General features: G+C 45.1%; 1 protein-coding gene across 2 annotated transcripts in view; it reads right to left on the minus strand.

Annotated features, from left to right (window-relative positions):
• The window catches only part of DRAM1 (DNA damage regulated autophagy modulator 1), an 83,700-nt gene extending 59,706 nt beyond the window's left edge, over window positions 1-23,994 (minus strand). Inside the window, exon 1 of one of the 2 annotated variants that reach the window (XM_077472207.1) lies at window positions 23,498-23,994. In XM_077472207.1, the coding sequence (XP_077328333.1) occupies window positions 23,498-23,628 (131 nt within the window). In that variant the 5' untranslated portion in view covers window positions 23,629-23,994. Of the gene's footprint in view, window positions 1-11,408; window positions 11,483-23,497 lie in introns of those variants that run through there. The other variant, XM_077472208.1, reaches the window with a different exon arrangement.
• Between the last annotated feature and the right edge of the window lie 3,407 nt (window positions 23,995-27,401).

A 27,401-nucleotide genomic window follows, 5' to 3' on the forward strand; every position in this document is an offset into this window, starting at 1 on the left:
AATTTGACAACTCACACCAGTGTGAACCAGGGTATACAGTCCAAGATAATTCGCAGTGCAACAGTGGCCAAGGTTAGGTGGGCTGGGGTGCAGGTAACCGTTCCCTGGAGAGTAGTACACCACAACAGCAGAAAAGGGGGGGTTTGTCAGGGCGTTCTGAGAAATCTGAAAGGGGGCCAAATATCTGTTCCATGAAATTGCTAGTGGAGTAGGGAGAGCCACTACAGCTGGCACAGCTCTGGATCAAGTGAAGACATGGGCAAATATAAGGGGGGTGAGTGGGCAAAATTACTACCTAAACGTTTTATGCATTCCCTGCATTAAGGTAAAAATGTTTAGGCTTTAGAACCACTTCGATGGTGCCACTGGCACCAACAATGGGACTTTGTGTACTTCGACTTTCTCTTCCATGTGTGTTTAATACATTTTAAATAGATGAATTGCATTCACATACTTTTGTTGTATGAGTATAAACTTTTTTACTGTTGGGACTTTGTAGGTTTTAGAAGAAATTAGTGGGCACTGGTCTTAATAAGGTGAAGAAGCACTGATCTAGCACAATATTTCTCAACTCCAGTCCTCATGTCACCCCAACAGGTCATGTTTTCAGGATTTCCGTCAGGTGAAACAGCTGTGGTAATTACTAAGGCAGTGAAACTGATCAAATCACCTGTGCAAAATAAGGGAGGGCCTGAAAACATGACCCGTTGGGGTGCCTTGAAGACGGGAGTTGAGAAACACTGATCTAGCACACTCTACAACATTATAATTCCTTTCATAAAAGGCTTGCTGTTTCCACTGACTTCTGGGGTAGAATACTGTTCATTTTGGTCAGTTGGTCTACAAGTACAATGATGGCACTGCAGCCTCCAGATAGTGAAAGATCAATTAAAATAAAAGGGACAAAGAAAAAAGCGTGGCCTGGTCAGACTCCAGGATGAGGTTTCCACTCCATTCATTGCAGCAGGACACCATAGATGTGCAAATTCCAGGAGTAACCCTTCCTTTCTTGATCCTTTGCAGGAGCCAGGTTGAGCTCCATCCTCTGTCAGCACTCTAGTAGCCGCGGATGCACTGTCTACATACCCACCTCCCTATCGAGCCTGAGTGGCCAACACACTTTTCTCAGGTTACAAAGAAAAAAGCAGGTGGTCGGCCACAACTTAAAATCAGCTACAGTACCAGATCAAACAAACCAAAACTCAGCACCAGAGAGACAGAGCAGCCAAAAATAAGATGAGCCTGGTCAATGAAAGAAAGAAAGAAAATTCAGGCCACACGGGTTTCAAAACCTGGTAGATCATTGAGAATGGGTGCCCTGCAGGCATGATTTTAAGGCACACATGGAGAAGTGCATGCCAGAATCTCAACACATTCCAATATGCAACCACCTGAGTATGTGTGCTTGCACCCATAAATGCTCTCCCCTGCTGAAATCCCCCTCCCAGCACAAGTACACATCCTCTCGCCCTCCACGCCAAATTCCCCTCTCCCAGTACAAATCCCCCCCCAATCTCCCCTCCTAGCACAACCCCTCCCCAATTTCCCCTCCTAGCATAAATCCCCCCAATCATCCCTACTAGCCCAACCCCCCCCTTCTAACACAAATCATCTTCCCCCAACACAAATCCCCCTAAATCACCACTCCTACCCCCCCCCAAAATTTCCCCTTCTAGAGCAATTTTTACTCCCAGCCCCCAATTTCTCCCATCCCTCACAAATCCCCTCCCCCCAATCTTCTTGCGGTACCCCTACACCTCACATGATATCACAGTTCCCAGAGCCCACCCCTTGTCCTAGCCCTTCTGACAGGAGTCAGAATCAGCTCACAACCACCTGAAAAATACAAGAGAGATATACACCACCACTCAAAGGCAGGTCCTGGAAACACAGAGACAATTGCTCCACCTAAAAAATACATTGTGACCAAGCCTAAATGAGAGGAAGAACATGAAAAGGACTCGCCTGAGACAAGAGACTCATGAGAAATGCAGCGGGAGGGGGTCATCAGCTAAAATGTTAAAGAACAAAGCAGGTGTCTCCTTGCTAGCTGTGTTGTTGGATGGCCATGAAGGGAGGTGGGGTGGTCTGGAGGACTTCACAGCTAGTTTTAGACAGCACATAAGAAGATAGGTATTAAATGTACTTTGTTCCCTGGCGAACAGATCGCATCATTAAAAATAGAAGTGAAACTCATTAACCATTTCCCATTCAAAGCATTGTTAGTTTTTGTCAGCCACTCGTGATTAGCTCACATATCTGCTGAATCACCCTTCTGTTTCTTGCATTAGCTTTACCACGTTCAGTGTCACTTGCTCACTACACAAAGGTAATGAAGATTCATTGTACAATGAAAAGACTACAGGTGGAGGTGACACTGGAAGTAGCACAAAGTGTGTAAACTTTCTGGCTGCTTAATATGGCAGGGGCATGTAAATCACATGACTGCCTGATAAACATTTCAAATCCTTCGGAGGGTAAAAGAGTTCACAGGCTGTTAAGAATGGAGTTTAACATTCAATAAATCAAATGGCTTCAGGCATAAAAAGATTTGTTTTCCCTATACACTCACTTGAAAAAGAAAAAGATCATTTGACTACCCAAACATTTTGAGGTTGGCCTAAGGGCACTTGGTGCCTTCATATCGCCGCTGTGTCCAGATGTGGGTCTATGTGTGAAAGCACTGTTTGGGTTGGCCCATGTAATTATATAGAGATGTAAAAGGATTTGCTGTCTTTGAGTTGCAGAGGAGGTTCACTTTATGAGCCTATGATGAGGTTTGCCACCTGCCCAGGATTCTTCAGGACAGTTCGGGTTTTGAATCACTTGTCCGGGTTCCAGACTGCCTGAAACCCGGACACATTATCAGACCAGACTGTGGCTCCCCATTAACTGCTGAGTGTATAGGCACGTGCACAGCCTTATCAGCAGGATTGCCAACTACCCAGAGGACTGGCTGCAGTTGTCTGTGACACACTCCCTCACACTGCCCAGAGCCAGGACAGCCCCCCACCCCGCAGAGATGGGAGAGGAGAGGGGGCTCAATTTGTTCCTCCTCCTCCTGCCCCTACCCCTCTGTATCTGCCCTGGGGATTGGAATGTGGGTGGGAAATTTCGAAGCCCAGCAGACAGCAGATATATCGTGGATGAAAGGTGATGATGCCTGAGCATCCCTCCTCGGATGAGTGAGCTCACCATTCACTGAAGTCTCCCCATCTCTCTCCTGCCCCAGCAAGTGAGTACACTAAGGTAAGGGGGGCTCAGATGTAAGGGGCTTTTGAAATTCTGATTTAAGGGGAAATGCTGGGAACTCTGATGTAAGTGGGGGCTTTGGTTAGCAGAAACCCCCTTACATCAGCGTCAAAGTGTTTGGGTTTGGCTTGAAGAAAAGGTGGCAATCCTAGTGACTTCTGGTGTGGCCTAGTCCTGAGCTATTTCACACATTCTTTGACTTTTTCCTGACCTATGCTAGGTCATGTGATTACTTTCTTACTCAGTGTATTGTGTAATATCGGTTTTTCTTACTGTCTCTTGATTGACTGCCTCCATGGAGTTCTTTCAACATGATCTTGAATTTCAACATCTTCCCTCATGTTTTGGTTATGCACTGGTTTTAAACTAGTTATAGTGTAGAGCTATATTGTAGAAATTGCTAAAATGTTGACATTTTTTTCTAGGAACTGTGGGAAGGTTGTAGAGATCACATGTTTAAGAAATGTCATAAGCAAAATCTCTGTTGCAGTGTATGCTAATTTCAGTCTTTTTACTGACCTTCCCAGTCCCTACCCAGTCCTAAAAATGGGACTCAACTAACTCTGCTGTATATGTCGCTTACAGCCACCACCTCCAGAGGTGATGACTGGTGATCCAAATGATCTCCTTTTTATAATGTCATCACATGAACAGAGAAAATAAAGGCATTGTAATGAATCTGCTCTGTGATAACACGTGTGGCCGATGCCAAACAAAGTTTGATATTACCCAATCCTAAACACTTATAATATCATGAAATCATACCTCCCAACTTTTTGAGATGGGAACAAGGGACACCTAAAAGTATGTAGGCATAGGAGACGCCCCCTTTGCCATGACCCTCTTAAAGGAAAATTATACAAAAAGTTTTTTAGTTAAACCCATAAGTGCTTTTTGTTTACCACTACTTTTCCTTTATATTGGCTTTTGTAATTTACAAATGCATCAATTTAGAAATTGGATGAAAGGTTTAGCACTGGGAAACACTATTTGAAAGCTAAATAATGCCTTTTATATATATAACTATATAGATCAGACCAAAATGAGGGACAAATGAGGAGGAATGAGGGACAGAGGGACCCCCCCCCCCCCCCATATCCAGTGTTTGACAGGAAACAAATGCTAAATATCTCTACTGGTAGATGGGATAGTCTATTGCGTTAATCACTACATATACCAGGATAGTTGACTTGCAAATGTATATACTAATCCATGTCCTTTCAGGGGTCACCAGACTCTCCTCAGGCATGTCTTGGTGATTATTAAACTCCACCCATTAACAATCGGTATTCTTATGCCACGTACACACGATTGGACATTGATCCGACATTCTGACAACAAAATCCATGGATTTTTTCCGATGGGTGTTGGCTCAAAGTTGGTCGGAAATTGCAAACGTCAAGAACGCGGTGACATACAACACGTACGACGAGCTGAGAAAAATGAAGTTCAATAGCCAGTGTGGCACTTCTGCTTGATTCCGAGCATGCGTGGATCTTTGTGCGTTGGAATTTTGTACACCAGATCTCAAATTTTTTGTGACGGAAATTCCGATGGAAAATGTCCGATGGAGCCTACACACGGTTGGAATTTCTGACGAAAAAGCTCCCATCGAACAGGCCATTAGAGTTATACCAAGCATGCCACAGTTTAACAAACTTCTTCCCGCATCCCCTGGCCCCGTATGTAGTTTTGTATTAAGGCATCATGGAGTTTACCAGGCCCTTTAATTAAAGTCAGCAGCTACAATCAGTGGCGTATTTAGGTTTTGTGTTGCCCTAGGCCTGATTAAACTTGTGCACCCCCTAAATTAAATATGACCCACCCCTTCCTGTCAAGGTCACACCCCTTTCTGTTTAAGACCCATCCAGTCATCTTTAAACCACACCCCTTCCTCTTTAGGGTCCACCTCTTCCTCTCTGTACATTAAAAGTGGGTACCAAGTGCCTACTTGTAAGCACCTTGAGGGCAAGGACCAATGTGAATGTACAATGCAGGCCTCAAAATTTCAAGTCATGAGCCACTAGCCAGGGCTTAATGCCGCGTACACACGAGCGGACTTTTGAACATCCAAAGTCCGACGGAATGATTCCGTCAGACTATTCGATCGTGTGTGGGCTGCAACGGACTTTTGATTCGCCAAAGTCTGACAGACTTTTTTTCCGACGGAACTCCGCCGGACCCGGTCCCTCCGAAAAATTCGCTCGTGTGTATGCTATTACGATGGACTAAAACCGACGCTAGGGCAGCTTTTGGCTACTGGCTATGAACTTCCTTATTCGAGTCCAGTCGTACGTCATCACGTTCGAATCCGTCGGAGTTTAGTGTGATTGTGTGTGGCCAAGTCCGCTCAGTCGAAAAGTCCGTCAGAACTCTGTCGGAACTCCGGCAGAACTCCGGCAGAACTCCTTCGGAAGTCTGTCGGACATAAGTTCTCTCGTGGGTACGGGGCTTAAGAGTTACTCACCACCACTTGCCCCACCCAACCCCTAACCTGCCCCTTCCCTAAACACGCTCTCATAAATGATCTCATGAGGTGACACTGTAAGGCCCCTTTCACATGGGGTCAATCCGTTTTGATGGACACTGCTAGCTCAGCGGGGATTGATCCTTGCTGAGCAGGTGGATGACGGATTAGATAACGGAATAAAGGCAATGTTGAAAATACATTGGAAAATATACCGGCTGTGTGAATGGTACGCTTCAGTTGATTTATCGTGACACAGAAAGTATAGCAATGAGTAGTGAGGACTGTGATGTAATCACAATGGCTATATAATAGTTTACTAACACGAGTATAAATAAATGAATGCTCTACCAGTGAGGATATAACGGGGAATTTGGTAGTCTAAAAATAATCTACTAGTGTGTCTGTCTGAGGTGAACATTAGTTTTGATGTATATTTTTTTTTTATATATGGGAACTGATGTATGATAGGATTGGAAGCAGTGTAGACATGCGGGACAACACTTCACACACACATTTAGTGCCGGTTTACACTTGTGCGATACCAGAACCCTGTGAATCAACTGCAGGTTCCCGCATTGCACCCGACACGCACGGCAGTTCACACTGCCATATGCGAACTGCTGGGGAGTGTCATTATATGTTAACGACACCCCCATTTCAGCTTGCATATCGCACTGCGAACTGACAGTTCGGACATGAATAGGTTCGCATATGTGTGAAACACACAGGCAATCTGATTCTGGTCTGAAAAGAAAAAAGGGTCCTATGCATGTTTGGACCAAACTATCTATATGGCTGACATCGCACAGCACAGACATCGCATGTAATGTGAACAGCAGTGGCGCTGCGAATTACATGCGATGTCTGGCATCGCACAAGTGTGAACCGGCACTTAATGGTGTGAGCACTTGTGGATTCAATATATTGATTGCTGGTAGCAATGGGTGGGTAGCACCTGTGTTGATTTTAATGTAATTAAAGGTGGGGTGAGGGCCTATATTTAAAATGGAGGGCCACCCTGAAAAAAAAAAATACATTAAAAATTAGAAAAAAATCTTAAAAAAAAAATTTTTTTTTTTACTTACCAGAAATGGCTGTTGCTAGGCACATCATCCTAATCTGCCTCTTCCTCCTCCGCGGAGATCTTCTTTCTTCTCTCCTCGTTGTGTTGTCTTCTGGGTAATGGGTCGCGCTGTGTTCTGGGAACTGTGTGTCCAGAACACAGCGCGTCCCATTCACAAAGCGCTGCGCGACTCGCGCATGTGCAGTAGAAAACGGGCAGTGAAGCCGCAAGGCTCCGCTGCCTGTTTCCCTTAGAAAGAATGGCGGCGCCGGGACCCGAGAGCCGAGGGACGGGTTGGCCTCGGGCGGCGGACATCGCGGGTGCCCTGGACAGGTAAGTCGGCTTATTAAGTCAGCAGCTGCAGTGTTTGCAGCTGCTGACTTTTATTTATTTTTTTTTAACTGGCCCTCCTCTTTAAGCAAGTGACAGCTGACTATCCCTAAGTTCTGACGAAGTTCCGGTATCAGAGGAACAAACATGTAAACTTTTACGCTGGTACAAGCACCACTGTCCTATACCAACCCCTGCCTATACCCTGATCCTATGTGGAAGCCTATTTTAAAGCAAATGATTCAACGTCTGAAACAACCATCATACTTTTCTGGAGACCTATCCTATGTACCAGAATCCTGGGCTTTGATTCCACTGTCCGTTGGACTACCATCAGTTCAGGTTGTGATGGTATTGAAACACTGCAATAATTGAAAAACCACAGAAAAAACAGAGATGAGGAAATCAGTGCCGAGGAATTGTATGCTTTGCACATACACTGACAGATTGATCTCCACACAAGATTAGTAGAGATCTCTGTGCTATCAGCTGGATCTGTAAGTAATCTACATATAAACTGACAAATCGATCTCCACACAGGACTAATGGAGATCTCTGCGCTACCAGCTGGATCCACGAGTAACCACCATTGATTTGTAAGCTTTGTATGGAATTGTATGCTTTGCACATACACTGACAGATTGATCTCCACACAAGATCAGTGGAGATCTCTGTGTTATCAGCTGGATCCGTGAGTAATCTACACATAGATGACCCCAGATGACGACTGTGTTAATTTGAAACACGTTGGGTGGACCTACTAACAGACATCGCTTTACTTGTAATTTATATGCTATTTACGCCTTTGGAAATGTGAATAACCTACTTTTTATATTAAAAATAATTTTAAAAGGGGTCACGCTATGTGAGTTTTTATACTTTCATGGTTTACGTGTGAAACTCCAAACGTTTACCCCTCATTTGACCTCTGGGAAATGTATGGTGCCAGCTATTGAAGGTTTCAGGATACGAATTTACTTACCGGATTCATCCAATTGACAAAGGTCGCTGTCATTAGATGGCTCGATCACGTGGTAAAGGGCCGCTGTCAATGGCCCTTTACCCCGATTGGTGATGCGCCGTATCCGGAAGATCTGACGGTCACAGACATTCCCGGGTGCGTGCCCCAGGGAGGCACGATTCTGGAGGGACATCATAGTACGCCCTCCCAGAATTAGCCAACCACGCTGTAGCTATCATTCGGCTATGGCCCCGTTGGCAAGTGGTTAAAATCTTCTGCCCTTGTTGTTTTAACTTTGGGTAGTAAAACTTTTTTTTTTCTGCCAGTAAATACCTTAGTCAGCCTACTTCTTGTTTGGTCATTAGCCTAGTTGAGGCGCATTCAGGTCACGTCACTTCCGGGGTCCCGAAACTTGTCGGCAGTGGAACGCACACTGGCTCGATGCTTTCGGAAAAGCTTGCAATCCCTGCCCAAGTATTTGCAAGTATTCCTAGTGCCGGAAGTAGGCACTTCTTAATGTAAGCAGTACCCTTGGAGTGATCAGCAGGAGCTGTATATGTGAACCAAGTTTGTGCAGGTGGAAGGAAGAAGATGTTTTGCAAATAAGGAGGAAATTGTCCCCCTTTGCTCATAATTCTGGAAATTTTTTAAGTTGGGCATCCCATAATTCCCTACCCCATCCAAGTTATCAATAACTTATCCTAATAAAACATCAAAAACACACCAAGGACTGTTTTCTGTGTCGGAATGCATAAAGAAAATGCTATGTACCTGAATGTGTATCAGTGGGGAATTATAACTCAGCAGCTCTTACGTGGGGCCACACTAATTTGCATTTATGTGATCATTCAATAAAAGAAGCTTTGCACTTCATGACCAGCTTATGATGTGTGCGGTTGACAGATCTTATCTATTTAAGCCTAACAAAGTCACGCAATGATAATATGTATATCTTTTTATTACCTTCTTATCTCAATTTTCACTACAGAACAGACCTTCAAAAACTTCACTTACAGTGCTTTGAGAAAGTATTCATACCCCTTGAAATTTTTCACATTTTGTCATGTTACAACCAAAAGTGTAAATGTATTATTGGGATTTTTACAAATAGATATGTGAAAAGTGTGGTGTGCATTTGTATTTGGCCCCCTTTACTTTGATACCCCTAACTAAAATCTAGTAGAACCAACTGCCTTCAGAAGTCACCTAGCAAATAGAGTCCACCTGTGTGCAATTTATTCTCAGTATAAATACAGCCATTCTGTGAAGTCCTCAGAGGTTTGTTAGAGAAGCTTTAGTGAACAAACAGCACCATGAAGGCCAAGGAACACACCAGACAGGTCAGACAGGAGTTGTGGAGAAGTTTAAAGCAGGATTAGGTCATAAAAAAATATCCCAAGCTTTGAACATCTCATGGAGCACTGTTCAATCCATCATCCGAAAAAGGAAACATTATGACACAACTGCAAACCTACCAAGACATGGCCGTCCACCTACACTGACAGATTGGACAAGGAGAGCATTAACCAGAGAAGCAGCCAAGGGGCCCATGGTAACTCTGGAGGAGCTGCAGAGATCCACAGCTCAGGTGGGAGAATCTGTCCACAGGACAACTATTAGTTGTGCACTCCACAAATCTGGCCTTTTTGGAAGAGTGGCAAGAAGAAAGCCATTGTTTAAAGAAATACAAAGAGAGGTGTAGCCCTAACAAAATACAAAATAAATAAAAAAGTTTGTCAATTTTAGATGATCCTTGAAGACGATCGAAACAAAAGTCCTCTGATAGAATCCGGATAAGGAACAAGGAACAAAAGACTTTTTCTTCCCAAAAGTCCGGCGAACTTAGAAAGAAGTCTTGACTTAAAAATGTCTGCCGGACTCGGCAGTCCGGTGGACAATCTGCCCGCTGGTGTGCTAGTCCGCCGCACTTTTCAAATGAATGGACTTGCCCACACACGGTGTAAAGTCCGTTCATTTTGAACGTGACTCCAGGCACTAGCGAAGGAAGTCAATGTTGCCGCCTCCATCGGCGAGATTGACACCTTGCTAGCCCCGTCGCCTGCTATGGATTTAAAGGGGAACCCCTACGCCAAAAAAAACAGCGTGGGGGTCCCCCCAAAGTCCATACCAGACCCTTATCCAAGCATGCAGCCTGGCCGGTCAGGAAAGGAGATAGGGACGAGCGAGCGCCCCCCCCCCTCCTGAGACGCCCCAGGCCGTGTGCCCTCAACATGGGGGGGTGGGTGCTTTGGGGAAGGGGAGCGCCCTGCGGCCCTCCACCCCAAAGCACCTTGTCCCCATGTTGATGAGGACATGGGCCTCTTCCCGACAACCCTGGCTGTTGGTTGTCGGGGTCTGCGGGGGGGCTTATCGGAATCCCAGGAGCCCCCTTTAATAAGGGGGCCCCCAGATTCTGGCCCCCCACCCTATGTGAATGAGTATGGGGTACGATGTACCCCTACCCATTCACCTGAGGGAAAAAAAGTGTAAATAAAAAACACACAACACAGGTTTTTAAAGTAGTTTATTAGACAGCTCCGGGGGTCTTGGTCCGACTTTGGGGGTCTTCTCGCCAGGCTCCTCCGCTATCTTCTGCTCTTTTACTGCTCTTTTACTAGCGGAGGAGCCTGGCTTTCTCCTTCGTCCCTGCCGTCCGGAGGTCTTCTTCCGACTTTGGGGGTCTTCTGCCGGGTTCTTCTGCCGGGCCATCGCTATCTTCTTCCAGCTCTTTTACTAGCGTTGGCCCGGTCTTCTCGTTCATCGCTGTCGCCGCCTTGTTCTCTTTGTTCTCTTCTTCTTTTCTTTTCTTCTCTTCTCTTACACTGACAGACCTGAAAGAACGGTAATGGCTCTTTGCGCCAAGTGCTCCTCATTCAGGTGTTTCATACTGGCTCAGCTTGATTTTTTTCTTCCAGGGGGCCCACTTAGGAAAACCATTGGCAGGTATGGATGCCACAGTGACAGTGCTTGCCAGAGAATACAGGCACCATACCTCTCAGATCATGCAGCAAATAAACACTTCACTAGCCACTTGAACATATTGAACCATCTAGTCCAATAAACCGATTACACAACAGAATCTAAGAGTACTTTGTAGGCATTATGCACAAACACCCAAGCAACTGTAATATTCTATTCTTTAGAAAACCTATATATATATCCTATTCTTACTATCCTATACTTATGGTGAGACAAGAATTTATAATTCTCCTGCTATAGAGACTGCATGTTTAAAATAATAATAATATATGTTCAGTAGTTTAGGAGGAAAGGTTGATAAATAGTGGCGTTTATTTCTTTTACTTTCAAGGTTATATAAAATACAAGAATACCTTTGGATGTTGGACTTAAAAAGATCCTGCAGAGGGAAAGTTTCATAGTAATGGAGGTTGTGGGCATCTCTGTGTTTGGCTTCCCTTCCCTTCTTGTGTGCACTTCCTCTTTCTTTCACTGGAATCACACACAATGTGCACAATATCCCCAGGGGATGGAGGAATGACTGGCCTCTACAGTCTGCACTGGGGAGTAGGTGATGTGACCAGAGGGAGGAGGAAGTGGGCAAAGAGCCAGACACGCAACACTCGGCCTCTCTCCTTTCTGTGTATCATTGCAAAGGTGACAAGGGGGAGTAGGAACAGAGAAGTGGTAAATATGCAGTGACACATTTGCTAGCTAACAGAAAGGTTCAGTGCCTGGGGTGTTGGATTTCGGTGTCAGGGGTGCTGAGAGGAAGGGAAGTTCAGAGTCAGGGTTGCTGGGAAGTTCAGTGTCAGAGGTGCTGGGAGGCAGGAAGGTTCAGAGTCAGGAGTATAGGTGGGTACAGTCTTAGGGGTGCTGGGTGACATGGAGATGCAATGTTAGGGTGCAGAGTGCCAGGGGTACTGGGTTCTCAATAGCACCCAAAACAAAAGCTGCAGGGAGAATTTTCCCTGAGAGCCACCAAATATGATGAAGGCTCCAGATTTATACACTATATATGATTGAAATGTAAAATCAAATATTCATTTTTACATTGTGTTTCACAGATTTCCAGCCTACTCCTATTAATCTGAATGATCCTGAAGTTTGTGATTTACTCTGTGTAGATCCTCACACACGTATTCACTATGCCTTGTGGGCAGGGCCGTCTTTAGCGCAGGGCAAATGGGGCAACTGCCCTGGGCCCAATGTTTGTAGGGGGGCCCGCGCTGCTACCCGCGAATTGGGGCCCCAATTAAGGTTTTGCAGAGTGTGCAGAGGACACGGGACGGGAGGCTGCATTCCCGTGCTAGCCAGCTGAGAGGGGGCGGGGCCAGGAGATCCACTGACGCTCTGACCCCGCCCCTGTGCAGCCTGTATGCTCAGAACAGAGCGGCTGTAGGGAGAGCCAGTGATCGGAGTGAGCGCGTCAGTGGAGCTCCCACTCTGATCACTGGCTCTCACTACAGCCGCTCCGCTCCGAGCATACAGGCTGCACGGAGGCGGGGTCAGAGCGTCAGTGGAGCTCCCGGCCCCCGCCCCCTCTCAGCTGGCTAGCGTGGGAATACAGCCTCCTGTGTCCTCTGCAAAACCTTCATTGGGGCCCCAATTCACGGGTAAGGGGGCCCCCCTACAAAGCATCAGTGGAGCTCACGGCTGTTGTAGTGAGATCTGAGAATGGAAGCCCTGCCCACATACCTCTAAATGTATGTAGTAAGTTTGGCTGCTCAGGTATGTCCTTGCACCCATAAAATGCCTGACTGCTTAAACCCTGAGCTGTGTTATTCAACTGTCAAGCTGTGCATTGCTAAAAGTTCTCTGACCATCACCTGTAGCATGTACGCAGTCTCTGATTGTCTCCTGCAGTATGTCCACAGTCTTTGATTGTCTCCTGCAGTATGTCCGCAGTCTTTGATTGTCTCCTGCAGTATGTCCGCAGTCTTTGATTGTTTCCTGCAGTATGTCCGCAGTCTTTGATTGTCTCCTGCAGTATGTCCGCAGTCTTTGATTGTCTCCTGCAGTATGTCCGCAGTCTTTGATTGTCTCCTGCAGTATGTCCGCAGTCTTTGATTGTCCCTTGCAGTATGTCCGCAGTCTTTGATTGTCTCCTGCAGTATGTCCGCAGTCTTTGTTTGTCTCCTGCAGTATGTCCGCAGTCTTTGATTGTCTCCTGCAGTATGTCCGCAGTCTTTGTTTGTCTCCTGCAGTATGTCCGCAGTCTCTGATTGTCTCCTGCAGTATGTCCGCAGTCTCTGATTATCTCCTGTAGTATGTCCGCAGTCTCTGATTGTCTCCTGCAGTATGTCCGCAGTCTTTGATTGTCTCCTGCAGTATGTCCGCAGTCTTTGTCTCCTGCAGTATGTCCGCAGTCTTTGATTGTCTCCTGCAGTATGTCCGCAGTCTTTGATTGTCTCCTGCAGTATGTCCGCAGTCTTTGATTGTCTCCTGCAGTATGTCCGCAGTCTCTGATTGTCTCCTGCAGTATGTCCGCAGTCTCTTATTGTCTCCTGCAGTATGTCCGCAGTCTCTGATTGTCTCCTGCAGTATATCCGCAGTCTCTGATTGTCTCCTGCAGTATGTCCGCAGTCTCTGATTGTCTCCTGCAGTATGTCCGCAGTCTCTGATTGTCTCCTGCAGTATGTCCGCAGTGTCTTATTGTCTCCTGCAGTATGTCCGCAGTGTCTTATTGTCTCCTGCAGTATGTCCGCAGTGTCTTATTGTCTCCTGCAGTATGTCCGCAGTCTGTCCGCAGTCTTTGATTGTTTCCTGCAGTATGTCCGCAGTCTTTGTTTGTCTCCTGCAGTATGTCCGCAGTCTTTGATTGTCTCCTGCAGTATGTCCGCAGTCTTTGTTTGTCTCCTGCAGTATGTCCGCAGTCTCTGATTGTCTCCTGCAGTATGTCGGCAGTCTCTTATTGTCTCCTGCAGTATGTCGGCAGTCTCTGATTGTCTCCTGCAGTATATCCGCAGTCTCCGATTGTCTCCTGCAGTATGTCCGCAGTCTCTGATTGTCTCCTGCAGTATGTCCGCAGTCTCTGATTGTCTCCTGCAGTATGTCCGCAGTGTCTTATTGTCTCCTGCAGTATGTCCGCAGTGTCTTATTTGTCTCCTGCAGTATGTCTGCAGTGTCTTATTGTCTCCTGCAGTATGTCCGCAGTCTCTTATTGTCTCCTGCAGTATGTCCGCAGTCTTTGTTTGTCTCCTGCAGTATGTCCGCAGTCTTTGATTGTCTCCTGCAGTATGTCCGCAGTCTTTGATTGTCTCCTGCAGTATGTCGGCAGTCTTTGTTTGTCTCCTGCAGTATGTCCGCAGTCTCTGATTGTCTCCTGCAGTATGTCCGCAGTCTCTTATTGTCTCCTGCAGTATGTCCGCAGTCTCTGATTATCTCCTGCAGTATGTCCGCAGTCTCTGATTGTCTCCTGCAGTATGTCCGCAGTCTCTGATTGTCTCCTGCAGTATGTCCGCAGTCTCTGATTGTCTCCTGCAGTATGTCCGCAGTGTCTTATTGTCTCCTGCAGTATGTCCGCAGTGTCTTATTGTCTCCTGCAGTATGTCCACAGTCTCTTATTGTCTCCTGCAGTATGTCCGCAGTCTTTGATTGTATCCTGCAGTATGTCCGCAGTCTTTGATTGTCTCCTGCAGTATGTCCGCAGTCTTTGATTGTCTCCTGCAGTATGTCCGCAGTCTCTTATTGTCTCCTGCAGTATGTTCGCAGTCTCTGATTGTCTCCTGCAGTATGTTCGCAGTCTCTGATTGTCTCCTGCAGTATGTTCGCAGTCTCTGATTGTCTCCTGTAGTATGTCCCCAGTCTCTGTCTCCTGCAGTATGTCGCCAGTCTCTGATTGTCTCCTGTAGTATGTCTGCAGTCTCTGAACCTCTCCTGTAGTATGTCTGCACTCTCTGACACTCTCCTGTAGTATGTGTATTAATGTGCCCCTTTACTTGCTCAATTATTTAGGATTTCTCCACTGCCCAGTGAGAGGTAATGATGTGTATTAGCCTGTAGCAACCAATCAGCGAACAGTAGTGATCTGCTTTAATCTCTAGCAGCCAATCAGTAAGTGGTAATGATGTGCATTAACCTTTAGCAACCAATCGGCAAGCAGAAATTATGTGTTGTAACCTCTAGCAACCAGCCAGCGAGCAGTAAGGATAGGCTGTAACCTCTGGCAAACAATTGAAATCACTGCGTGATCTGCTGCAGTAAACTGATTTTGAGTCTACCTGCTATTTTTTGTATGTCTCAGAATGGAGGGGGGGGGGGCCCAAGAAAATGTTTGCCCAGGGCCCAATAAAAATTAAAGACGGCCCTGCTTGTGGGTAGTAACTGCTCTGTCACAGAATTCCCAGGGCTTGCCTTCTAAACTACTGAGTTGAAGAGTTTCAGGAGGCAGTACAGGAATCACTGCTTGCAGGAAGCAAGGTACCATGGGATATTTAGTCCTTAGAAATTGGAATTAAACAGCAGAGGAGAAGCTGCAAAGCATCTAGGGATTCCGAGAAATTGTGGGAAAGAGATGGACAGTAGACAGGCAACACTCAAAATGTGAAAGGAAATTTGTTAAGTAAACTTTTAATGATTTTTCAAAAAATAGCAATTTTGTAAATACAATATCTTGGAATACAGTACATAGGCAACATATTCATACACCATAGGTTATAGGCTCATACCTTCTGGTGATTGCAAACTGGCTATAACCCTAACCTCATTCCATGAATCCTCAGTATTGTAGCAATCAATGCTGAGTAAACCAAGGAGAGGAAGGGGGTGGTCTTTGTCCTCCACTGTACTTCAAGTTATAGAATTTACAGGTAAGTCAAAATGAATTTTATCTTAATAGTACAGTACAGGACACAGGCAAAATTTTTAACCACTTGCCGCCCGCCATATAGTAAAATGACATCAGCAAAGTGGTTGCGATATCCTGACCAGACGTCATATGATGTGGTCAGGATAACAAGCCGTTGCGCGCCCCCAGGGGTGCACATCGCCTCGATTGTTGTTGCGGTGTGTCAGTCTGACACGCCACAACTCTGATCTAGGTAAAGAGTCTCTGATGGAGACTCTTTACCACATGATCAGTTGTGTCCAATCACGGCTGATCACTATGTAAACAGGAAGAGCCGTTTATCGGTTTTTCCTCCTTCACCTCTGACAGACACGAGTAGAGAAGAGCCGATCGGCTGCTCCTCTGACAGGGGGGGACTGTGCAGCCCCCCCTTTGGATGCCCACCCAGGACCACCAGGGATGACCACCAATAATGACCACCATCCCTGATGGCCATGGGTGGCAATGTGTATCCCAACATGATGCCAATGTGTGTCCACACATTATTCCAATCAGTGCCCACCAGCAATACCTGCTAGTGCCTCCTAATCAGTGATGCCAATCAGTGCCATCTATCAGTGTCAAGCAGTGCCACTCATCAGTGTCCATCAGTGCCACCTATCAGTGCCCATCCATGCCCATCAGTGCCCATCTATCAGTGCCTCCATTAAGTACCCCTCAGTGCCGTCTTTTAGTGCCTATGAGTGCCCATCACCGCTGCATATCGGTGCCACCTATCAGTGTCACATATCAGTGCCCATCAGTGACACCTCATCCGTGCTCATCAGTGCCACCTTATCAGTGCCCGGCAGTGCAGCCTCATCAGTGCCCATCAGTGAAGAAGAAAACATACTTATTTACAAAATTTTATAAGAGAAAATTTTCAGACTTCTTTTATTTGTTTAGCAAAAAATAAAAACCGCAGAGGTGATCAAATACCACCAAAAGAAAGCTCTATTTGTGAGATGAAAATGATAAAAATGTTGTTTGGGTACAGCGTAGCATGGACTTGCAATTGTCATTTAAACAGTGACAGCCCTGAAAGCTGAAAATTTGCTTGGGCAGGAAGGAGGGGAAAGTGCCCTGTATTGAAGTGGTTAAACACCATAGGACATCCCCAAACAAGAGTGGAACAAAACTAGGCAAACAGTACTGTGCCGACAACCAGCCCCAAAACTATAGTGGTCAAAAGACCCTAGTTAAAAATGCCACTATGAGAGCCTTGCACTCAAAATCTTTATCCACAGAAGATTGGACATCCACCTGGTAAAACTTTGAGAAAGTATGGATAGAAGAGCATGCGGTGGCCTTACACAGTTGGACTACAGAGGCTTGGTGCAAAAATACCCAGGAAACTCCCACTGATCTGGTGAAATGCAGTGCAGAAGAGTTTTTGCTTAAGAACGTAAGCTCTTGCAATTAAGTATTTAATTTACAATGCATTGGTAGATTGTGGGTAGGGTTACCTTTGCAAGGTCCTATGGAGATAACAAACAGGGAGTTAAAGCGGGAGTCCGCCGGGAGTTCCGCCGTTTTTTTTTTTTTAAAGCCAGCAGCTACAAATACTGCAGCTGCTGACTTTTAAAATAAGGACATTTACCCGCCCAGCGCGCCCGCGATGTCGGAACCCGAAGCCGATCTCTCGATCGTCTCTCGGGTGCTGCCGCCGCCATCTTGGGTATGGGAATCAGGAAGTGGAGCCTTTCAGCTTCATTTCCCGGTTCCCTACTGCGCATGCGCGAGTCGCGCTGCGCAATAAGGATGGACCCGCTGCCTCTGGGATCTGTGTGTTTCCCAGCAGGCAGCGGGGGACTTTCGGAAAGGGGCGTAATCTACGCCCCTTTCCGCAGAGAGCTATCCCGGAAGTGGGTGCAGATACCTGTACTATACAGGTACCTGCACCCCCCTCCCCCCTGAAAGGTGCCAATTGTGGCGCCGGAGGGGGGGGGATTCCAATGAGTGGAAGGTCCACTTTAGGGTGGACCTCCGCTTTAATTTGTCTTTTCATGGAAGCAGTAGCTTTGAGGTATACTCCAATGACTGACAACAGTTCGACAATGTAGAGACAATTCCTTTTTCATTGAAGTGAAATGCTTAGACCACCTTTGAAAGAAAGGATGGTCATGGGTGTAAGACATCATTGTTGTTGTGAAGTATGAGGAAAGACTCTTTACAGGAGAGGGCCACCAGTTCAGAAAAAATAAAAGGTGCACCAGCCTTGTGCATTATCCTTTAAAAGTATTTTTTATTAAAAATAAGGTAAAAATACTACTCACAAACATGTGGAAAAAAGTTTGCGGAGCCCAGAGGGGCTTTTTTTTTTTTGGCCCCTCTGGGAGGAGCCTGGAAGACAGGAAGTGTGTTACTGGTAGGATCACCAGGTTAAAAAACGAAACAAAAAATAAAATGCAGCCACTACCTTTAAAGATTGGTATGCTGCAACATATATATATTTTTTTGATACCTTTGAATATGCTCTAATGTAATAAACATTACCTTGTATGCAGTAGTGCACAGCAAGGGAATGGCATAGTCTAAAAGAGACCTTAATATTTTGATCTGAACTACTGGCCATGCATTGTGTAGACCAGTGGTCTCCAAACTGTGGCCCAGGGGCTGGATGTGATGCTTTGCTTGCCTTTATCTTGCCCTTGGTGCACCGTTCTCACTAACATCATCAATGGGTATCTATTCCTTCAACAGACATCAATAATGAGGCACCATTCCTCCCACTGACACCGTTGATAAGGCACTATCCCTCCAACTGACACCAATCATGGGGCTCTATTCCTTCTACTAAAATCAGTGATGGGACATTATTTACTGACACACGAGGCTGGGCATATTTCTATTCTACTCCCACTGGCCACATCTGACCAACCTAAAGCCTGAAGGTGAGTAATTTGGCCATTTGTTTAGATCGTTTGGAGACCCCTGGTGTAGACTATAGGGACATGGGAGGGTGCTTCACAAAAATGCAAGTATGTGCTTTACATATACTTTAAGAGACTTAAAGTGACTGTAAAGGCCTTTTAGTTTTTTTTTTAAATAGCAGACATGTCTTAACTCCACTGTGCAGCTTGTTTTGCACAAAGTGGCCATGAATCTGCTCTTCTGGGGTCCCCCGGCAGCTCTCGCAGCTCCTCCCCACATCTGATAACCCCCTCGGACAAGCTCTTCCCTGAGGGGGTTACCTTTCTGGCATGCTTCCGGGTCCAGCATTTGCATCTATAGACACAGAATGCCGGACTCGCCCCCACCCCCCAGGTCATTGCATTTCATTGACAGCAGCGGGAGCCAATCGCTGTGCTGCTATCAATCTATCCAATTAAGAGCTGGGAGCCTGTAGAGAGAAAGACAGAGCGTTCCCGCTGACTAAATGAAGGGGCTCAGTTAAGTAAAACGGGGGGGGGGGGGGGGCGGTGACTGCCAGGCGTTTTTTCACCTTAATGCATAGGATGCATTAAGGTGAAAAAACACTACCCTTAACAACCCCTTTAAGTCCCATCTGCTATGTTATACTGTATAATGTAGAAAAGACAAGAAGTGCGCCAAACTAAGTGTAGTATATAAGGTAAATGACATTTAATCTGATAAAATCACACAGCCAATTGGCTACTCACAAAATGACATTGTAGTCAGGCATAAAATGTAACGGAGGGGAGGGTAATCACAGCCACTTCTATCCGGAGGAGCGGAGATGATAAATAGCTGGAACGGCCATTAAAGATGTTCAGCAGCAGAGGCTTCAGTGTAGCAGCCTAGGTTTTGTAGAAAACGCCGCTTCGTGGATGTCCAGATGATGGCAATAGGCAGTATAAGTGCCTTCTAACTTCCGGAGAGTCCGAGAACCCGGAACCGGAAGTGCGTTTCAGCGTGGAACGCAAGCTCCGTATACCGGACGTGACGTGTCGGCCAATCAGAAGACGCGTTTCACAATATCCATTGTTCCCTCAGTTCTCCTCAGTTCTCAGAACTGAGGAAACAATGGATATATTCCATTTGTGCTACTTTGCCAAAGGGGCTGAGAGCTCCTGCCTGTAATGGGCTTTTGCTGAACTAGTGATATACTGCTAGTTTCACCAGGAATGAGCAGCAAGTGCTGTACAAAGGAACCAAGGTTGCACAGGAGGAAGGAGGAAGAAGATCCGTGTAAATAGTTGAGTTTACATTTTTCATGTTGGCCATACCATAAGTCCCTACCCCATCCAAATTATCATCCCCTAATAAAACTACAAAAAACAGCCAAGGACTGACTTCTGTGTCTGAGCAAATGAAGGCAATGCTAAGAGACTGGCGTGCAGCAGTGGGGAAAACCTAACTCAGCAGCTTTGAGGGGTGTGCTACATACAGTAATCCTTGATAAAAAAAATCATTATATGACTCACTGTCTTTATAAGGAGTCGCTACTATCTGGTAAGCCTTTTAACTATCCAAAGAATAAAGAGCATGGAGGTGGATACCACAATGGACGTATTAATACAGACTTTACATTTTACTTTAGTGCAGAGTCTTTCACAGATATTTTCACACAATTCACTATATGTCTGGATGTTCACTTTGCATGAATATCGTTTTTCTGCTAGTATGGTTTAAATTGATATTCTTACATTATAATTTTAATATTTGATGTAAGCCTTGGTTTATACCATTTTTAGTAATCATGGACATGGCCCAAGCCAGAATTTTCCTTCCTTGGGAAAAAATTGCTTCCGTAAGGTCCACCTTGCTGACCCTCTGATCCAAAAAGCACCCCTCAGCTTCTGCATGAAGATTCTAGGCCACGCTGTAGAACCCTTTGAAACTGTTTACTATGCCCATTTTCACTCCAGACCTCTTCAATCCAACATCCTCATGCCATGAAACAAGCAAATCTAATCCCTGAGTCGTTCAATGCTTTGATCCAGCCAGAAAAAGCTCTCCCTTGCATGGTAGAGCTCCTATTCTGTCAGGGTACATTTGGACTTTGCCACAGAAGTGGCCTACATAAACCAACAGGTGGGCACCAGAAGTCAAGCTACCTTTACAGAAACAAGTATGATAATCTCCTAGGCAGAAATCCACATGTTAACTCTATCAGCCATCTACGTCCCTCAAGAGAACACTTGGCACACAAACTTCATATGTCACCAATGCATAGACCCTGAGGAATGACCTCTGCACCCTGAGATCTTCTGAAATCTTTTTTCAGCCAGATTTGGACGTTCTGGCCTCCATATTCACTGACACCTGTGGAGATTATCTGGTCCTGGTTACAAATAGAATAGTAGATGCCCTGGAGATTCCTTGTTCTCAATTCAGACTGACTTATGCCTTCCCTATGATGAATATCCTCTCCTGACCGCTGTGCAAGATAATGGAGGATAGGGTTCCAGTAATTCTCATTGCACTAAATTGGTTCACAAGGACATGGTTCAAAGTAATAATCACACTTCTGGCAGACAAGTCTTGGCCTCTTACAAACAGACTGAGATTACTGGCCCTATGTATCATCTTGCTTCCTAGCAGGTGGCTCTAACAGCATGACTATTGAAACACGGTTCTTGAAGGATAAGCATATTTGAGACTTTGTTATTTCTACTATTTTCAAGAAAATCAGACTCTCGCAAGAGTTATTGTTGCATATGGAAGGCTTACTGTGCCTGGTGCAATAACAGACTGCCGAACCCCATAGAATACTCTGTCTCTCATATTTTGGCCCATCTTCAGTCTGGTCTACTCAGAGAGATGCAGCATAAATTGAAGTATTTTAATATGCCCATGTGCATGAAGCCTTATTATGCATGGGCTACAGTCTGGTACTGCATATGGCAAAGATCCAGCATGATGGAAAATTATATCCATTACCCATTGTTTTCTGCTTGTTGTATAGAGAAAATCCATACTTCTCTACGGCTTCATGCACATGACCGTCAAAAAATTACCTACAATATCTCACAAAAGTGAGTACACCCCTAACAGTTTTGTAAATATTTTACTATATCTTTTCATATCATAACACTGAAGAAATTACACTTTGCTATAATGTAAAGTAGTGAGGGTACAGCTTGTATAACAGTGTAAATTTGCTGTCCCCTCAAAATAACTTAACTTACAGCCATTAATGTCTTAACCGCTGGCAACATACTGGACTACTGGAACCATGCCCTGTGGTCTGATGAGACCAAGATAAACGTATTTGGTTCAGATGGTGTCATGCGTGTGTGGCAGCAACCACGTGAGGAGTACAAAGACAAGTGTATCTTGCCTACAGTCAAGCATGATGGTAGGAGTGTCATGGTCTGGGGCTGCATGAGTGCTGTTGGCACTGGGGAGCTACAGTTCATTGAGGGAACCATGAATGTCAACATGTACTATGACATACTGAAGCAGAGCATGATCCCCTCCTTTTGAAAGCTGGGCCGCAGGGCAGTATTCCAACATGATAAGGATAATGACCCCAAACACACCTCCAAGACGACCACTGCCTTGCTAAAGAAGCTGAGGGTAAAGGTGATGGACTAGCCAAGCATGTCTCCAGACCTAAACCCTATTGAGCATCTGTGGGGCATCCTCAAATGGAAGGTGGAGGAGTGCAAGGTCTCTAGCATCCACCGGCTCTGTAATGTCATCATGGAGGAGTGGAAGAGGACTCCAGTGGCAACCTGAGAAGCTCTGGTGAACTCCATGCCCAAGAGGGTTAAAGCAGTGCTGGAAAATAATTGTGGCCACACAAAATATTGACACTTTGGACCCAATTTGGACGTTTTCACTTTTTCCCTTTTGTTGCCAGCGGTTTAGACATTAATGGCTGTGTGTTGAGTTATTTTGAGGGGTCGGCAAATTATACAGCTTACACAACCTGTACACTCACTACTTTACATTGTAGCAAAGTGTCATTTGTTGTCACATGAAAAGATATAATAAAATATTTACAAAAATGTGAGGGGTGTACTCACTTTTGTGAGATACTGTATCATGAAAGTAGGGTAAAAAGATCCTGCATAAAAATTGCAAGTATAGTTTGAAAAAGTGCTTGTGCTTAGATACGTACAGGTGAATATTCATTTAAAAGCATAAGTCCACCTTTTTTTGCAAGCTAATATTTAAGTTATGAGCATATGCGTTTACACACAAACGGTATAGTGGAGTAATTTACTGACTGCAGGTGTTTAGATCTAATGATTTACATCAATGCTCTTATCTAAAATTTCAACGTCAATGCAGAACAATAAAGGAAACTGTGTTGACAAATCCTGCTTGTGATGCAACTACAAAACTGTCAACAAAAAACACTGATGTGATTTACACTTTCACACAGAAAGACAGAACAATCTTTATACGAATCACCCAACGCTGATCGTGAATGAAATAGGTACGCAATAGGGGAGATTTACTAAACCTGGTGCACTAGGAATCCGGTGCAGCTGTGCATGGTAGCCAATCAGCTTCTAACTTCAGTTTATTAAATTAATCTTTCACAATAAAACCTAGAAGCTGATTGGTTTCTATGCAGAGCTGCACCAGATTTTGCGCACTTATTTAGTAAATAAACCCCAATATTCACAATAAGTACAGATATGAATAAGTGATGCTTAAAGATTCCCCCCACACGCCCCAGTATGACTTATCCCACAAACCCCCGGTAAGACTTACCTTATGTAAGGTACAAAAGGCACCACATGTCCCTCTAGTACAGCGAAAATGTAAGAGGCGATGAATGCTGCGGAGGACCAAACCACCAGTATACATGGTAACAAGGCTGCACTCTCTGTACACCAACTCATGGGGACTCCTGCCTTTGTAACCAGCAGGCAGCAGCAACCTCTGTGCTCAAAGAGGAAGTTTCCGTCTCAGCTACAAGTCAAACACTCACTTTGAAATAAAACTATAATGCTGAAAACTAAACAAATGTATTCCTTTAAGTTATTGAGCACAGACCACTTTTCATGTGACCTGCCAGTATGCAGTTTCATTTCACCTAACTTTTTCTGTCCCCTTCCTTAAACTTCCTTTTTCTCTCATTGCGTGTATTTTTGCTTTAGTACTGATACTATCCTCTTTCAGCAATGTTCCGAAAGTAACATTTCACAAGTCACGCCTCCTCATGCAATAAAGGAATTTTCTTCCTCGCTGCTCGTAGACAACCGACATGTAAAAAAGGAGTCAGCAAAAAAAAAAATGGCCAAGGAAGTTAAAAATAAATATCTACAGGACATGACATAGTCTTATTTGTGCATAAAATGTCTGTGTATAAATGCATATACAGAGAGGGATAGAGACTAGCACATTTCTTCTTAATCGGATTCCCACAGCAGCGACAGGAATCTCTACCCTTTGTTAAGACTTGAATGCTAATATAAAAGCTTAATAGAAATGTGTGTGAAAAGTGTTCTCGCTGAACAATTGATAATCAACAGCCGTTTTACAAACCACTTTCCTGGAACAAATGCCAAACGATAGCTTTTGGCTTTTGTGTACTTCCAGTTGCATGCCAGTACTATGAGTCAGTGGGTTATTACACCCTGTATCATCACAGTTTTCACTCATTAAAATAGATGTAAATCCAAATCGGATGGCATTTTCTTTTCTAACCTCTGTGTATCATAAAAAATCGATTTTTGTGCTCTAGAAAATGTTTTTCACCGTTTTTTCATCACAGTGTCATCTGCACAAAATTGCTCGGACAAGGTTTCTATTTAGACAACGATAGAATTAGGCAATGTTTAGTACCACAGCACTTCTATCAGACAGCTAAGACTTTTTGTTCAGTAAAATTCAAGCTTTAATAGCGAACATTATACTTCTACAGACCGGCTGCTCATGTATACACCAGGGCAATCTAGATGGGGATGAATGAATGAATGAGATACTTGTATAGCGCACAACGCGAACTGAATCGCCTCAAGGCGCTGTGAAGAGCTTTGATCATCAGCTAGAAGAGGAAGGTCTTGAGTTTTTTCCTAAAGGCCAGGTGGTTTTCTTCCAGGCGGATGATGGTTGGTAGAGCATTCCATAGCCGAGGTCCTTGGACAGCAAATCTCAGATCCCTGCACCTCCACAAAACCCCCACAAAAAACAGCACATATGCCTCATTTAGTATGTTCATATTTTGTTAGAAAGGATAAAGGCAGTTGTGAGGCACATAAACAGGAATACTGCTTGTAGACAGGGCCTAAACTGGGTACATCAAGTTTGGAGTAATCAACCACACACTTCAGAAAAACACAGTTCTTTTATATGTACCCCTATCATAGCACAGAACAAACAGGTGGACAATCTTTAGCACAGATGAATGAATATATTCCGTATTTGCAGAACGATGGAGGGTTGTATAGTATTGCATCCACCAACTGTGTTAACAGAGGGCATCTTCAGCTAGTGGGGGGGGTAGCATTCCTTAAGAAGATTCAATATGGGGGTCCCCTTGTTTAAGGGGGCTTCCAGATTCTGATAAGCCCCCGGCCGCAGACCCCCACAATCACCGGGCAAGGGTTGTGCGGATGAGGCCCTTGTCCGCATCAACATGGGGACTTGGTGCTTTGAGGGGTCAGAGACCCCCAAAGCATCCTCCCGATCCTCCCCATGTTGAGGGCATGTGGCCTTGTACGGTTCAGGAGGGGGGGGCGCTCCCTGGTCCCCCCCTCTTTTCCTGCGGCCAGGTTGCGTGCTCGGATAAAGGGTTTGGTATTTTTTTTTGGTGGGAACTCCACGCCATTTAAAAAAAAAAATTGGCATGGAGTTCCCCTTAAAATCCATACCAGACCTGAAGGGTCTGGTATGGATATTTGGGGGGAACCCCACATAATTGTTTTTCAAATTTGACACAGGGCTCCCCTTAATATCCATACCAGACCTGAAGGACCTGGTAATTGAATCTGGGGGGACCCCCTCGCATTTTTTATTATCAAGGACTTTCAATGACTGATCTCTGTACCAGGAGCTGACAATTCATTATTGCCGCGAGTGCTTTTAAATTACTTTTTTCCCTTCAGAAATAACACTTTGTGCAGTGACAGTTCTAAGCACGGCAAACATGCACCCTTTCACATGCATACTATACACCCCCCCCCCCCCGGTTTGAAATTTAAAGGAATATTTCACTTTTATTGTTTCACTTTAAGCATTATTAAAATCACTGCTCCCGAAAAACGGCCGGACAGGACCCGGGTCCTCAAACACTTTTTATGACAGTAACTTGCATATAAGCCTTTAAAATTAGCCATTTTGATTTTTCATGTTCGAGTTCCATAGACTTTAACGGTGTTCAGATGTTCAAACTAATTTATTGCCTGTTCGCATGTTCTAATGCGAACCGAACTGAGGGTTGTTTGGCTCATCCCTAATGGAGGCTTTTGGAGTACTGTGAACTCATTGTCATGTTCAAGAAACCAGTTTGAGATGATTTTAGCTTTGCGACATGATGCATATCCTGCTGTAAGTATCCATCAGAAGATGGGTACACTGTAGTCATAAATGGGTGGACATGGCAAGCAACAATACTCAGGTAAGTCGTGACATTTAACCACTTAACGACCGCCGCATGCCATTGTACGTCATCACAATGGCATGTACAGGCACACATGTACTTGCTTGCCTTCCAGCGGGTGGGGGGTCCGATCGGAGGGATGAGGGATCTGGGAGCGATCTGGGATGAGGGGATGGCCGTTGGTTTCTGGCCATCCCCTCTCGATCGCTCCTGGCGAATGAGAAGCTTCTTCCCACTGTATTGTATACACAGGCAGGGAGGAAGTGATGTCATTCTCCTCGGGGCGGTCCGGACTACGAGGAGAGGACACAGTAAGTCTGCACCAAACACTACACTGACACTAACTAACACACAGGCACACAAACCGATCCCCCCCGCCCCCCCCCCCCCCCCCCAGTCACAGTGTCACTGATTGCAGTGATCATTTATTTACTGATCACTGCATTCAGTGTCAGTTGTAAAAGTAAAAAGTGTCAGGGCAGTTAGTGTTGGGGGTGGTAGGGGGCTACCCTGGACCTAATAAAGATTTAACCCCCTGATTGCCCTTAGAGTTAACCCTTTCAGCCCCTTTTGCCAGTGTCACTAAGCGATCATTTTTCTGATCGCTGCATTAGTGTCGCTAGGTAGCTAGTTATTTTTTTAGGTTCACCGCCAGGTTTTTATAGCGCTAGGTACCCCGATACACTACCCAATAACGGTTTTAACCCCCTGATTGCCCCTAGTTAACCCTTTCACCCCCTTTTGCTAGTGCCACTAAGCGATATTTTTTCTGATCGCTGCATTAGTGTCGCTAGGTAGCTAGTTATTTTTTTAGGTTCACCGCCAGGTTTTTATAGCGCTAGGTACCCCGATATACTACACAATAATGGTTTTAACCCCCTAATTGCCCCTAGTTAACCCTTTCACCAGCGATCACCGTATAAGTGTCACTGGTGACGCTGGTTAGCCAGTTAATTATTTAGGTTCCCCCGTCAGGTTTTTATATAGCACCAGGGACCCCCATATACTACCTAATAAAAATTTGAACCCCCTGATTGCCCCTAGTTAACCCTTTCACCAGTGATCACCGTA

This window comes from Lithobates pipiens, unplaced genomic scaffold (genome assembly GCF_037356315.1).
Source record: "Lithobates pipiens isolate NorthernLeopardFrog02 unplaced genomic scaffold, aLitPip1_a1.2 Scaffold_8, whole genome shotgun sequence".
Lineage (NCBI taxonomy): Eukaryota > Metazoa > Chordata > Amphibia > Anura > Ranidae > Lithobates > Lithobates pipiens.